The sequence below is a fragment of the Mauremys reevesii genome, linkage group 25 (assembly GCF_016161935.1).
Source record: "Mauremys reevesii isolate NIE-2019 linkage group 25, ASM1616193v1, whole genome shotgun sequence".
In the NCBI taxonomy this organism is placed as follows: Eukaryota; Metazoa; Chordata; order Testudines; family Geoemydidae; genus Mauremys; species Mauremys reevesii.
In genome coordinates this window covers 15,463,832-15,477,823 of record NC_052647.1, presented here as the reverse complement: position 1 = coordinate 15,477,823, position 13,992 = coordinate 15,463,832, and the positions used below count along the sequence as shown (strand labels likewise).

At 43.8% G+C, this 13,992-nt stretch overlaps 1 protein-coding gene across 4 annotated transcripts in view; it reads right to left on the bottom strand.

Moving 5' to 3' along the window:
- SPATS2 (spermatogenesis associated serine rich 2) overlaps nt 1-13,992 on the bottom strand; it is a 39,710-nt gene that overhangs the window by 9,570 nt on the left and 16,148 nt on the right. For 3 of the 4 annotated variants that reach the window (XM_039514411.1, XM_039514413.1, XM_039514410.1), the window contains exons 3-8: nt 7,631-7,710; nt 7,230-7,338; nt 6,158-6,207; nt 4,941-5,202; nt 4,423-4,635; nt 3,066-3,201 (exon numbers count right to left, since the gene is read on the bottom strand). In XM_039514411.1, coding sequence (XP_039370345.1) covers nt 3,066-3,201; nt 4,423-4,635; nt 4,941-5,202; nt 6,158-6,207; nt 7,230-7,338; nt 7,631-7,710 — 850 coding nt within the window. The remainder of the gene's footprint in view (nt 1-3,065; nt 3,202-4,422; nt 4,636-4,940; nt 5,203-6,157; nt 6,208-7,229; nt 7,339-7,630; nt 7,711-13,992) is intronic. The other variant, XM_039514412.1, reaches the window with a different exon arrangement.

The window sequence follows — 13,992 nt, the reverse complement described above, 5'->3', positions numbered from 1 at the left end:
GAAATAATGCTGCCCACACCATTGTGATCTCACCCAGCGTTAGAGGGGCTGACTTCAGCTGCACCCAAACTCTGGTAACAGCGCCTGCAAGATGTTGCCTGTTGGTGAAGTAAAACAGATGTTTGCCTTTGCACATGCACACAAAGGGTTTGGGGCCAGGTTTATTTCAGGCTTAAATACAACAGTCTCTGAAAGACTGGAGGTTGCCTGGCAGCTCCTCCACAAGCCAACCTACAGCATGTGACATGCTTCAGCGGAGGTGGAACTCCCGGATCCAGCGCCCAATGCGCGGCATGTCCAAAGTACTAGAACCACATACCCCACAAAGCTCAACACCTTGTGTGCAAAGCCACTCTCCCCATCCCGTGGAGTGAAGCTTTCTGGTCAATATACATGTTCCCCGGTCAATACTACCAGCCTGAACGGCAACCCAAAGACAGGAAGAGCAGAGGGAGGGATCTGAGAAGCAGAGGAGACTGCAGTCCTTCAGCACAGCACCACGCAGTGCCCCCGACTGACTAGCCAACTGCAATGCCCACTTCACTGCTTTATAAGCGCCTCAGCAGAGCCCAGGTTGGAGAACGCTCTGCTGAACAGTGGAAACGTCACAGGCTGAAGAGAACGTCTGAGGGCTTAAGGATGCCTTTGGCTATTTCCACGTGGAGACCCGCCTGACATTCTGGGGAGAGTGTCAGTCCTCACGGACTGGAGCAAGTCCAGTTACAAGCACAGGTCAGCGCCTCATGTTTGGTGTAAGCGTCGGGTCTGTGACAAATGCGTAAGAGGGCACGAACCAGCCAGTCAAATGGCAGTCATCTGAGTACAGCTTTGATGGCTACAGCACCAGCAGCTGTTCTGCAGCCCACCTGCACGGCCTCTAGAGAGTCCAAACTTTGCCTTTCAGTCAATGCTGGGCCCCCAAAGAACAGACGGCTTTTGAATCTAGCACTGGGGCAAGTACTCATCAGCCGAAAGCCAGCGGGAGAGATGGCTCAGTGAGCACCATTAGTGCCAAGATCTTGGTTTGTGCCAACAGGAGTTAACACACACACTGATTGTTCTTTGAAGCATGGAGCACAAAGGGTGTTGAAACGATACTCAAAGGCACAAACCTACTTCCCAACTGAGTGGCAAGTGCGTCACTTTCGGGAAAGGGCAGGTCATCTTCTCTGTAAAGTTAAACTGACCGGGCTGCAGAGCCATGGCTTATATACACAGCCTCCCAGCAGGGAGGCACTTCATTCGGCATTTACTGAAGGAGGTACCCGCTGGCTGCATTCCAGACATGTACTCAACATCTCTGCCTCCCGGAACTGTTTCCTGGTTCGTGCTGGTTCTGTCTCTCAGCAGTCAGAGCTTATTGGAGCAATGCTGCTAAACGGGACTTGAATCTTTACCCTTCCTGGAAAAAAGACACGAGCGTTTCATGGACTATAATCCAAAGGGCAAGGAATTACTGATACAGAACCAGACACTAACAGCTTTCCATTCAATGGGAGGTTTTTCAGAGACTGTCCATACAGAGAGGCAGAGGATAAAGCTGCTGACAGAAAAAGGTCACAGTAATAATAATTAATATTAGTTCAACTCCTGCCGCAGACAAAATCTACGGAAACAGATCAGAAATAATAAATAGTATTAATTCCCATCCATAAAAACATTCACTTGAGTTAAGATTGTAAATATCTCAGTTATTTATAGGGAAAATCTCTTGAGACTATTGGAAAAACCAGAAATTCCAAGTTAAGGTTACACCAAGACATCCCAAACAATTAGAAAGCCTGGCAACAAAGGTAACGTCACCCAAACAGCCTTAACTCTGTCCAACAGCTGGGCGCAAATTAAGGATGCCTCACAGATCTGCTTCAAACACTACAGACGACACCAGTTTATGGAATCTACACATTTGCTGATACAGGCCCCATCCCTGCAATCATTTACAAAACATGCTTAATTTTGCTCCTGGGAGTAGTTCCATTGAAATCAACGGACTGTCTCACAGTAGCAAAGTTAAGCATGTGCGTGTTTATAGGATTGAAGACATGGTGATCACACACCACTACAGCATTTGAACTGAGTTACATCACTACAGCAAAACCCTTACTCCTTATTTATGGCCAGCTCAGTCACCAGACAGGTTTTAACACATCTGCAAGCCTGCCACAGAAATCTACTCTCATACCTTATCACAAGAGTTGTATTTAACTGCCTGTCAAACAACGTTACTCACTCCAGTGAGTTTTTAACATTTCTTCACCAAAACTGACCCTATTTGAAACCATCAGGTAGAGGAATTCCTCAGAAAATTATGACAGACTCAGCACAGACAGCTAGTGTAATAGGTACTATCAGCTTAAAAGGGCATCATCTTAAAATAAGTCCTTCAATAACATAGCTATGACACATGCAAGGTGCAGCAGTTCCATAGTGTGGAAGGCTGGCCTGGGAGGGGGCAAAGTTAAGGTTGTGTGGGATGATCTCTCATGTGCGTTTCTTCCCTTCCACTCGGTTTCTTCCCTCCACACCCATCACGCTACCCTTAACATGAAATTACCACCAAGCCCCAACATTTATATTTTTGAAGAAAACTACAGCATTCTCTTACCGCATTTCCCTGCAATAATTGGTAGGATTAAGATGATAAATACCTTAAATATTGTGCCTGTGAATTTCCTCAGATTATCAGTGTCTAGAAGAGTGTGTGTGTGTTGGCCTGGATGTCAGGGCAGTGCTGACAGGGTGCTGCTATCATCAATTCCAGCACCAGAGTCATGGCTGGGGTGGGAATAAGGCACACGTGGTACAGTGGCTCCAACGTGGGCCGTATGAAGGCTGTAGCCTGGGAGGGCAGGTGTGCTAAGGCACAGCAGACCCTAGGCTGATACAGGTGTTGCTGATGCCAGCACCTAGAATTCGTATTTATTCCTTAACAATGTTGATGTGCAGTGTTCGGGGCAAGGGGAAAAGACAAAGGAGCGATCCATGAGGTCAAACATTAGGTCTCCTATTTACTCAGTTTGTTGATCCCGATTCCTAATGGTTGGATCTCTTCCTATTCTACTTACCAACTCTGCAGTTCAGCAAAGGCCTGCTTCATTTTCTTAATGGAGGCATCCATCTCCTCTTTAACCACAACCCGATACCGTGCCAAGGAGACTGTGCAACGCTGAAGGTCCTTCACGGATTTTTCAATATTTGAACCTATCGACAGAAAATAATAAAAAACAACAAAAAAGCCAAGCACGTTAGATTATAAAATCTTCCAGATTGTGATAAATCATAAAGGCATCTTTCAGTTCATTTCAAAACCACAGACTGCTTGGCTTTAAACTCCCCTCTGCCTTTTCCTGTTACAAAAACATTGGATTTAGTCTGGACAGCTGCGGAGTTTTCCACATGTGGAAGTTTTTCTGGGCTTACGAAATCTCCTCCTTACAGCTGAAAACACAGATGTGTCACTGGATTTTCATACACAGGAGAAATCTAATGCATCTCTTGTGTGTTGCTCCTTTGCTACAGATTGGGGACTACTGAATGGAAGCCCACATCAAGGAATAACAAGCAGAAGCATTGAATCATATGGAAAAATTGTCCAGTTGTGAATAAAGTTTACAGGGGAAGGAAAATCTTTTAGAAGCTAAATCAAATCCATGCAGAGAGCTATTTCCTCTGAAAGAAAAAAGAGATGAAAGGCTCGGCTATTTGTTACAAAAGTTTGTCTCTACACTTCAGATCTCCAACAGAGCAGATCACCATGCCTACGTGCGTCTCTGCAGCTCCCTGACTGCCATCACCCCCTGACAAGCTAAATTAGCAATGGCTCATTATGGTCCTCATTACAGCAAGAAGGTGAACTACCAGCACTAGGGGCCGGATATTCTCATCTCACTAAAGCAGAGGATAACGATGGTGTTTAAAATTGGGGTCTCAGAGGTCCTTCCTGCTGACGAGACAAAAGAACAGAGGTGGAGAAAACAGAAGGAAGGAAAAATAACCAGAGGCCGTTGTTTCTTGTAACTGGGTCTCTGGGAAGCTTTGGCTCCTAGATAAACTCTCACGGAGGAGGAGAAAGAGCACACAGGCTCAAGGCTCTATGATGGGGCACACAGAGAAACAGGCTAAGCACACGCAGCCTGAGTGACTGCTTATCTACTACCCCTGTCGTAGAGATGGGTTTGGTGCTACAGGCATTACAGCTAAACTGCTGTCAAAACTCCAGCTCTGCACAGAGAGGCGCGTGTACTACCAGTTACCAGATAATAAAAAGGATGCTAGTTTGCATTACAAACAAAGGCCAGTGTGCCTCTCCATCCACCAGCAACCAGCTAAATTTGGACAGTACAACCAGAGAGGTGGTCACAGAACCCTGCTGGAGCTAACCAGCTTTATAACTCAAGCGCACGTAAGTCCTTGAGGCCTTACCTAACTTCTTGTTTGAAGAAGAAACCGGAACATCTTCCAGCATCGCTGGAGACAAGGAAGTAGACGTCTGATTGCTTGCCGTGGACCTAGACAGAGACTTGCTGGCATTCCTCTGCTCTGGCTGCGGCCTGACAGACGGAGCATTCTGGGAAGAGTGCATTACGGGTGACTTTGGCTCAAAGTCCACTATTCCACTGTCTAGCTCAGACACTGCTGTAGAAAAGCAAGTGAGTTCAGGGAAACAAACAAAACAGGGAGCATAGAAAGTATTCCAGGCTCAACAGCCCCCTTCCCACCAAAACTTAAATCAGCAGGGTGAGCAGCCCTTCTTTCCGTGACAACTGCCACAGAATGGAAAGCAAACGGAGTATTTACACAGCCAAAGAGTTAATGCCATTTAAAAAAACCTCCGTATTCAGAACTGGCACAGAGAAAGGCAGCAGTAACAGAAGGGAGAAAATAGCTGTTTGAAAAATTACTGAGCTGTTCAATTCCTACAATACTTTAGAAAGTCTAACCTGTTCCATCGGGCATGTCAGGTGTGGCAGATTCACAATCCTCTAACTCTCTGGCATCTATTGAAAGCGTATCCAAGCCTTCACTGAGCGAGTCCACGGACTCCGTATCATTGGCCGAGCCATTGACATGGTAACCATTAATCCCGCCCTTCTCAGAGGAAGCTGCAGACTGTTCCCCTTCGGTGGCTGTCAGTTTACCAGGATCTGGGAGGCCCGGGCTTGCTTCAGCTGGAGGTTTGGGTTTCGTTTTCTTCTTTTTGTTCTAAGGATTAAATTCCCATCCCACAAAAAATAGGTTAAGCTTAATTCCTGAAGGGAAAATTCATTTTGTGCTTACTGCCCAGGGATCGCTGACTTAAATGCTTTTTCAGCCAAGCCCGGATGTTTGTCCTATAAACGCAGGAGGGATTTATTCAACAATGAGAAGAGATAATGAGGTGTGAGTGCACCATCCCCTGCAGCAGCCGTGCCCCCGTTACCAGATGAACCCTGCCTTTCGTATCAGTTACACAGCAGTGACATTCCACACTACCTGAAAAAATAAGTGAACCCCCCCTAAGTTAACTGTTTGTGTAGGGTTCTGAACAGACTAGCAGGCAAAACTGTCAATGAGCAAAACATGCGTTGCAAAGAAGGGCACCAAAGCAGAGGCTGCAGGAAATGGAGGCTGCTCAGCTCCAAGGGTTCATGACGGGACACACAGAATAGGCTGAACACATGCAAAGTGAATGACAGCTTCTCCCACAGGGTGGGCGTGGGGGTGGGATGGGAGGGAGGAAGACCAGCACGTAGCAGTGTTTCCGTCATCATGGCAAAGGGCAGGGGAGGTCAATTTGTGGCCAAGGCAGTAAATTTTCATGGTGATTCTGCAAGGCAGCGTCATCAATATTACACCGTAGAACTGAGCTAAGTGCATTATGGTGTTTTGGGAGGGGAGGGGTTCAAACCTGCTTTTGAAGCCATCAGATAAAGCATTTCACCTCAGCTGGGAGTTAGACTAGCCAGACTGGTGACTACCTCATGTGAGGCAGTTCTGCCCACAGCAATATATCTATAGAGATATATTTTCCCTGTGGTTTCTTTCCTTGTTCTTCATGATTTAGCATGGCATTATAAAGGATGCTGGGTCTCTGGCATGCCCTGGAGCCGATAAAGAGGAAAATGCCAGGGTGATATAGATCCTAGCGAAGTAAGGTAAAGCACATTTTAAAGGTTACCTTTTTCTTGCCTGTTATTGTCCATTCTTTCAATACTTCGCTGGCATTGCCTGAAATGAAACTTAAGATAAGCAATGGAGAATGCTTCACACTTTCTTACACCTGTGCCATACAAAAACCAGGGAGTCTCCATATCTAGAGCCAGCTGGAATGTGTCCTGCAGCAAATGACGTAAAGAAGTTAAGTTTCAATTCTCTTAGCTGATTAAATGAAATGATCAGTTTCATTTTTGCTTTGGGAACATTCCACTGATCAGAATGACTCCTCCGATAGAACGTTCTGTGCTGGCTGCTTCCAGGTAACAAACCCCCCTATCGGCACTGCCATGCTAAAGACTTTAGCTGTGTTGGAACTTGGACTAAACAGGGATTCAGTCCAGGTCAGAGGGTTTATACGGCTCTCTCCCCTCCAAGGACAATTCTATGAAGTTGTTCCAGGCATTAGGAGTAGCTGCACAACCCATATGTACTCTTAGCCAGAGGTAAAGCACCATGCTGTGAGTGAGGGTTAGTACAAGAAACAGACAAGAAGTGCAAAAAGACAGTTTCATTGGTGAACACCTCCTGTCCTACAAGGTAGGAACTTGACCAGGTGCAATATGCCACCAGCTCCCGATACATGAGCTGTGATCCACGTTTCAAAAGGGAGGAGAGAACTACCCCAAGGTTGATGCAGATATTCTGTTTCTTGTGCACATGAGCAGGAAATACAATGGTTAAATACTTGGTATCTCCTGGATTCGGTATCTTTTGGTACAAAGTAACGGTCTTTTTTTCCTCTTAAAACCTAATGGGGCGGATTCTGAATAAAATTATGGTAAGGCCGAGAGGAACATCTTTGGATTGTCTTCCAGGAAAGCCAATCTGGGAAGAGTCCGTACTTGGATGCTTTGCAGAGAAGATCTGAGAGAGTCCCCAGTCAAAGTATACATACTGTATAAAAAGAAGCACACGGCCCTTTCCTGAAAGCTGTACAGTGCCTGCTGAAAAGACATGCTATTTCTAAACAAAACCCGCAATAAACATTGTCGCTAAAGCCCAGTTACCCAGATGACGAAACTAGAGATCGTTACCTTCCATAAAGGCCTGCACTGTTCTATCCACACAGTTATCAAAGTGCTGTAGCACCAGGATGATTTCATTGTTGCTCCTGTTGGGGACCACCGCACGCACTGCACTGATCTGGAAGAGAGGAACAAGGAGTCACATCTTTGCCACTTGCTTACCTTCTTTGTACCATCACTGTAACTGCTAAGCTTGCAGCAAAGGGTATCAGACTGTATGGAACATGGGATCACTTGGATATGGTTTTAATAGGCCAGGACAATGCATCTTGGAGAGCAAAACTGTCAAAACAAAAAACTTTAGTCCGTGCACGTTTTCCCCATGTCTCAAGTAATAGCTACGAGATGCACTTTCACTAGCACTTCCACTGCCAAAGAAAAGCTACGGAATTCCCCATAGTAACACTTACCTTCTCCTTCATGTTTTCAAAGGTTCCTCCTTGGGCCATCACAGTGTTGGACTGCACATCAAAAATGAACCCTGTTGGCTCTGTAAAGACATGAAAGGCTGTGCTGTGAATGGTGGACATCAGGAAGACACATTCAGAATAACCTAAGGCAACAGGTTAGCTCAGATGCTTGCCTTGCAGCGGAAAGCAGGAGACAGTTTTCTGAAGCTTCTGCTGAATGTGCAGCAGTGAAGAAAAAGGCGAACAGAATGTTAGGGACTACTAGCAAAGGGATAGAAAATAAGACAGAAGATATCGCAAGGCCACTATATAAATCCATGATATGCCCACACCTGGAATACCGCGTCCACTTCTGGTCACCCCATCTCAAAAAGGATATAGCGGAGCTGGAAGAGGTTCAGAAGAGGGCAGAGATGATCAAGGGTATGGAATGGCCTCTGTGTGAGGAGAGACTAAAAAGATTAGGGCTGGTCAGATAAGAAAAGAGACGACTAAGGTGGGATACCACAGCGGTCTGTAAAATCATGGATGGTGTGGAAAAAGTGAACAGGGAAGGGTTATTTACCCTTTTCCACAATACAAAAGCCTGGAGTCACCTGATTAAATTAAGAGGCAGCAGGTTTCATACCAACCTTTTTTCATACAACGCACTATTAACCAGTGGAACGTGTTGCACAGGGATGTTGTAAAGGCCAAAAATATAACTGGGTTTAAAAGAGAACTGAGTAAGGGCTGGTCCATCAGTGGCTGTTAGCCAAAATGAAGCCTGGAGAGGAAAAGGGGGTGGATCACTCCAACTGCCCTGTTCGGTACACTCCCTTAAAGCTCTGGTACTGGCCACGGTCAAGATACTGGGCTGGATGGACCATTAGTCTGACCCAGTATGATCACTCTTACTTTATCACCTGCAAAAACACAATATTAACTGGCTAATTCTATCATGCAATCAATGAGGATGAATAGCAGCACGGACTCGGACATTATAGCCTGACCTCAGACCGTGAGGCAATAGCAGATCGATCTGGCACACTAGACCCTACCTTGCAACCCAAGAGTCAGTGGGACAAGTCTAAGGGCCTCCAAATGATCCTGTCTGGAATGAAAAGCCTGGCAGGGGAACCAAAGCGATAAGGTCAGTGGGAAGAGAGACTTGGCTGGTTAGTTGTGTCTTCACAAACCCAGATAGGCCCATTTTAATCTCCTCATGTAGCTTGCAAACGGAGCAGTGCTGAAGGGACCTCCATCCTGCCGCCAAGAAGAACAGCTCTAACATCTGGAACACTCAGCCAAATGAAGAATTGCCTGTGGACTGGCTATCATGAACAGTACATTTTCTTCATGCAACAAAGAACATGGACTTCCAACATCAGATAAGTTGGTACCTGTTGTTCTTTGGTAACATTTTTATAAAATGAATTTTGCTAAATAAACCTTTTTCAATGTCCAAAGTGTCAAGCCAAAGATTGCTCCCTGCCTTGCCCCAGATAAAATAAAAATGATCTAACATGTTAAAAAAGCAAACTATTGCAGTTGGCAACATCTTTAACTAAACGTATAGTGAATTACAGTTTGTATTACAGCCTTAACAAGTCATTGAAATTCTGATTCATTCTTCAGCTCCGGGCCAACTGAAATAAAGAAAAAAGCACTGTAGATCACAGCAGCAAGCCAGCAACTTTAACCACCAACAGGGTTGGTCTGACACACTAAGTTAAGTTAATCCAAGCAGCCCAATGCATCTTTTGTATCTCTGTACTAATCTTAGGACAATGTGCTTTTATTGGGCTCAATAATAAGGAACAACCAGTAACCCAAGCACCTTGGCCTTTGCTCTACATTTAGCAATTTCACCTACCTGGAAATACTAACTGCAGACACTTGGATAAACATCCAATAGCTTCTGTTAAGTGCTACTATAACTTCCAATTAAATGCTTATTTTCTGCCCTCCATCAATCAACTATCCTGAAAACATTTCCACTTCTCCACCCTGTGCTGGAAACAAACTTGTCATCAGGACTCTCATGTCTTCTACCCTAGCGCCGACACTTCAAAGTGCAGACCTAAAATCAAGTCTGCAGCTGTTGACTCCAGCTTGACTTTACTGCCATTAAAGCACAGTCATCGCCACTAGATTTGGTTCCCACTAGCCAGTAAGGGTCACATGAATCTGCAAAACCTGCCATTTTTCATAGCACACACATCAGAGCTGATATAGACAAAAAGCCAACCGCATTCAACAAGAAGGTTAGCGGATGAGCTGCTGCAGCAGTAGATATGTATCTTTCCATTTTGAATTCAAACACAGTTGTTTCTTGTCCAACGTTCTCTTTGTACACACACCAGGAGCTATAAAAGCTGTGCAGTAATCCTCATTCATTTCAAACCACATTCCTGAGACTATGATCAGTCACAGCACAAAAGACATTGCCACGTTTGGTGACATTCTGTAAGGATTTCTCATACTACTCAACACTCCTTCTAATGCTCTCAAATATCTATTCAATATCATTGCTTACGTGACCTGAAATGTTAGATAAACACTATGATATTTATGCAACTGATAGACCCTTTCAAATTAAACAGGTCTCTCCAGTGGAAAAACAGAAGGCATATTATCTACAACAGTAGTGTCTCAGTGTGCAAGCTTTCGAAAGATGACATAGAAAAGAAATCAAAGTGCCAACAATTAAAGCAACGACCTGATAGCAAGTCAGACTCTTTCAGTTAGCACTGGTGGAGATAAACAGAATCTTCACACTCTCTACATATGTGGAGCTCTAATATCTTCATCTAACGCCACATTAACAAAGTTGACCATAGCACTGTGCTTGGAGCTGTAGTCCATTAAAGACTCACAAGGTAATGAAACCACTGTTTATGTAACACAGATTTGTCTGTCTTCGTGACGTTGCCTCTGCACAGCAAGGGGAAGGGTACATACACCCTGACCAGCAAAATGCAGGACGTGAGGGATCTGTGCGTGCCCTGTAACATTCAAATACTGTTTCAAAAAGGTTTGTGGCCAACCACATGACTTCTACAGTTCTGCAAGGACAAAGCATAGAGAGTGACTTGGTAAGTAACCCCGTTTCCTCCCCCTCCTGAACCGCCTCACCCTGACTGCACTGCTGTGCTTAAAGTATCTTATCCCGCAAACACCAGGCAGTGTGTCTTGCCTGGGCAACAGTGAAATATGAACTACAGTGAACTAAACAAGCAGCCTAGGCAGGAGTTTCTATACTAGTAAAAGACATGGGGGATGCATAGTTTACATCTTATGCTGTGTTTTAGTTGTTTGATGCTCCAACTCCTGTTATTCCTGACGGGAAGTATCCTCTGCAGCACACTAAATATTTAGTGCTAGGCATTCAAAGGGTTATAATCAACAATAAATAATGCCTTCTTATAGGGTCAGTAAAGTTAGTGATGGAGATGCATACAATTTCCAATTCCTTATTAGCAAACAGACCTGTATTGGCCAGTTTTAAACGCCTTACTCAACATATCTGCTCCTAGTGCGTATTGAAGCCATAGCTGCTCACCTGTTCTTATTTCCCACCAGCCCTGCAGAGACAATACAGCTCTGGGAGATTGAGCTAGGTTCTAGTCTGTCTTGTGCAACATCACTAGAGGTCAAATTCACAAGTGTAATGTCTTCAGTGACAAATCAGAACACAGGTAGATTTTTAGATTCCACAGAGTTTGTGGCACCAGCAGCTAGAAAAATAATATTTTAACTTATCAGAGGGGTAGCCGTGTTAGTCTGGTTCTGCAGAATCAGCAAAGAATCCTGTGGCACCTTATAGACTAACAGACATTTTGCAGCATGAGCTTTCGTGGGTGAATACCCACTTCTTCTTCTTGCATCCGAAGAAGTGGGTATTCACCCACGAAAGCTCATGCTGCAAAATGTCTGTTAGTCTATAATCTTTTAACTTGTAGGCTAAGATCATTAGCCCTGGATTCACTGAAGGAGAATAAAAACGAAATCTAACATTTTTACAATCCCTTTACTGACTATAATTCACTTTAAAGGATGTCCATTGTGAGAAAAATGCTAGTTTCTAGAATAATTTTAGCGTGTAGAATGATCCAGCATCAACAACATAAGACTGAAAAAAGAATTCTCTTAATTTCCAGAATCCTTGGAAGAGGCTATGAACAAGTTCAGATATTACTTTAGCTTGTCACACAATTCTAGCCTTTCTATCCTCACAAAAACACATGAGACAAAAATGACACTTTCCTTAAAACAGCCTGTCTGGTCAAGACAGAAGTTACAAGACCATGATACAGTCAATGAAAAGATATTCCTCACAGAAAAGTACTTCTGGAATTCTGGGAACTGAAGTACTTGCACTGCTGGACTGTGACTACGTAGTAGCCAGATCATTTTACTTGATAGCTAATAGATGCTACATTAGATTACATCAAACGCGTTCTGAAAATGGAGACCTGGCTTGTCTACAAGGTAGAGTGGTGAATGTACTAGTCAAAATCTTCCTTCACGTGGCTTGTCTAGTTACCACCTTGCCCTGTGGTAGATGATCATGTGCCATTACCTACTGCCTTGTGTGGCACACTTCAACACTGGCATCAAGACTGCCTATGTTCCATTCTTACGAGAGTTCATTGAAAGCCCAGTTAGAAGTAGCATAAATTTTTCAGTTAGGCAGGCAAGAGGACAAAGCTCCCCTTGGTTTCTGTTCCCTGCTTAACGACTAAAATCATGTTCCAGACAAATGGCAGATTCTTCTGCCTGTCCTAGTAAAGACTCTAGCAACTGGCTGACTATGGGGAATTATGTAGCATAGATGCCTGAAATCCCACCCAATAAAACTTCGGCTAAACTGTGAAACATTTATAGTCACAATGGCTTTTCAGGTCAGTGGTAACTGCTCTTACTCTCTCTGGGATAACACATAAGACCTTTGCTAATATGAAATAAAAAGCTATTTAAAAAATGGAATTTTACTGCAGGCTAAGAGCAGCTTGAATTTGCTCTAATTACAAGTTCTCTTCAGCTGTTCCTGGATCACTGCAATCATTAAAAGTCAATGGTGGATATTGCAGAGACGGCCAAACCTGAATTATTGTTGAGCATTATCTTCCTAGGACAAGGTGAATTTGTCTCAATGGGATTAGGCTGATAAAAAAAAATAGTATTACTTTACCATTGATCTTCTACCACGGCCGGGAGTCACTGAAAGACACGGAAGATCTATGCAGAAATTAACTTCTCAAAATTCCTTGCAAAAAAAAATGCTACATAAAACTATTCTCTAAGCTTTAAATACCAAAAGTTGTCATAGCTTCACTGGCACCAGGACTCAAGGTATCATGCTTTAAGAATGCACAATGCAACAAGTCTATTTTAAAAAAAAGTAGATATATGTTGTATTCCACATTTATAGCTGTTTGTGAATTTTAGCAGAGTATCTTGCTGTTCTTCCAACCTTTGTAGAAGTATTGCTCCTGTAAGAGATTGGAGCCACAGATGTGAAGTGCCTTCCACAAAGTTACACAGCAAGTCAAAGGCAAAGTTGGGACTAGAACCCAGATCCCCTAACTGCCCACTGCTGCTCTAACCAGGAGAGAGGGCACTGCGTTTCCCCTCCATCACCAATCATACAGCACCAGAATAAAAGTATAGAGCAACATTATAAACATTCACACTTTACCAAGACTGAGTATACATCAGGTTTACAAAATGTAGCTTAACCACAGCATTTCAGGTCGTGGAGAAGGCAAGTTAAAGTCTCTGGCATGGTTTTCGCTCTGAAATGGCAACTTGTACCTTTCTTCGTGGTCCCTGGTGAAGAACGTCTTTTTCATGCACACATCTATTCACACACAAATGAAAACACTAAGATAGGATTTTAAAAGACAGGTTGGTTAATAAACCTGTATCTTAAACTCCTCCTCCCGCCCCAAATCACTTGTGTACAGCCTGCTCAGATAAAGAAATCCAGGCTTGAGACCTCAATCTGTTTCTATGGAAGTTATTTTTAACAGCACAAGGGCCCTGTTGTGATCTCATTGTATTGTCAGCCAGGGGAAAAAAGTGGCAGTTGCACACAAGGAGGCTGTCTAGACAAAAATATCACTTACTTTCCTCAAACAACATTTTAAATACATCTCCAAGTAGGATACGGCCTCTATAAAGTCAGAAATAAGAAACATTATATTTGAAGGTTGTCAGCTCAAATTTTAATTAAAAACTCTCATTGACAGTCTTATACTGTCTACCACCGTGAAACTCTGCGTGTTGTGATTCAAAGACTTCCTTCACAGGTGAGCAGATTAAACCTGCCAGCTATAGGATCCTTGAGTTTGACACCTGTGAGATGAGAATGGAAT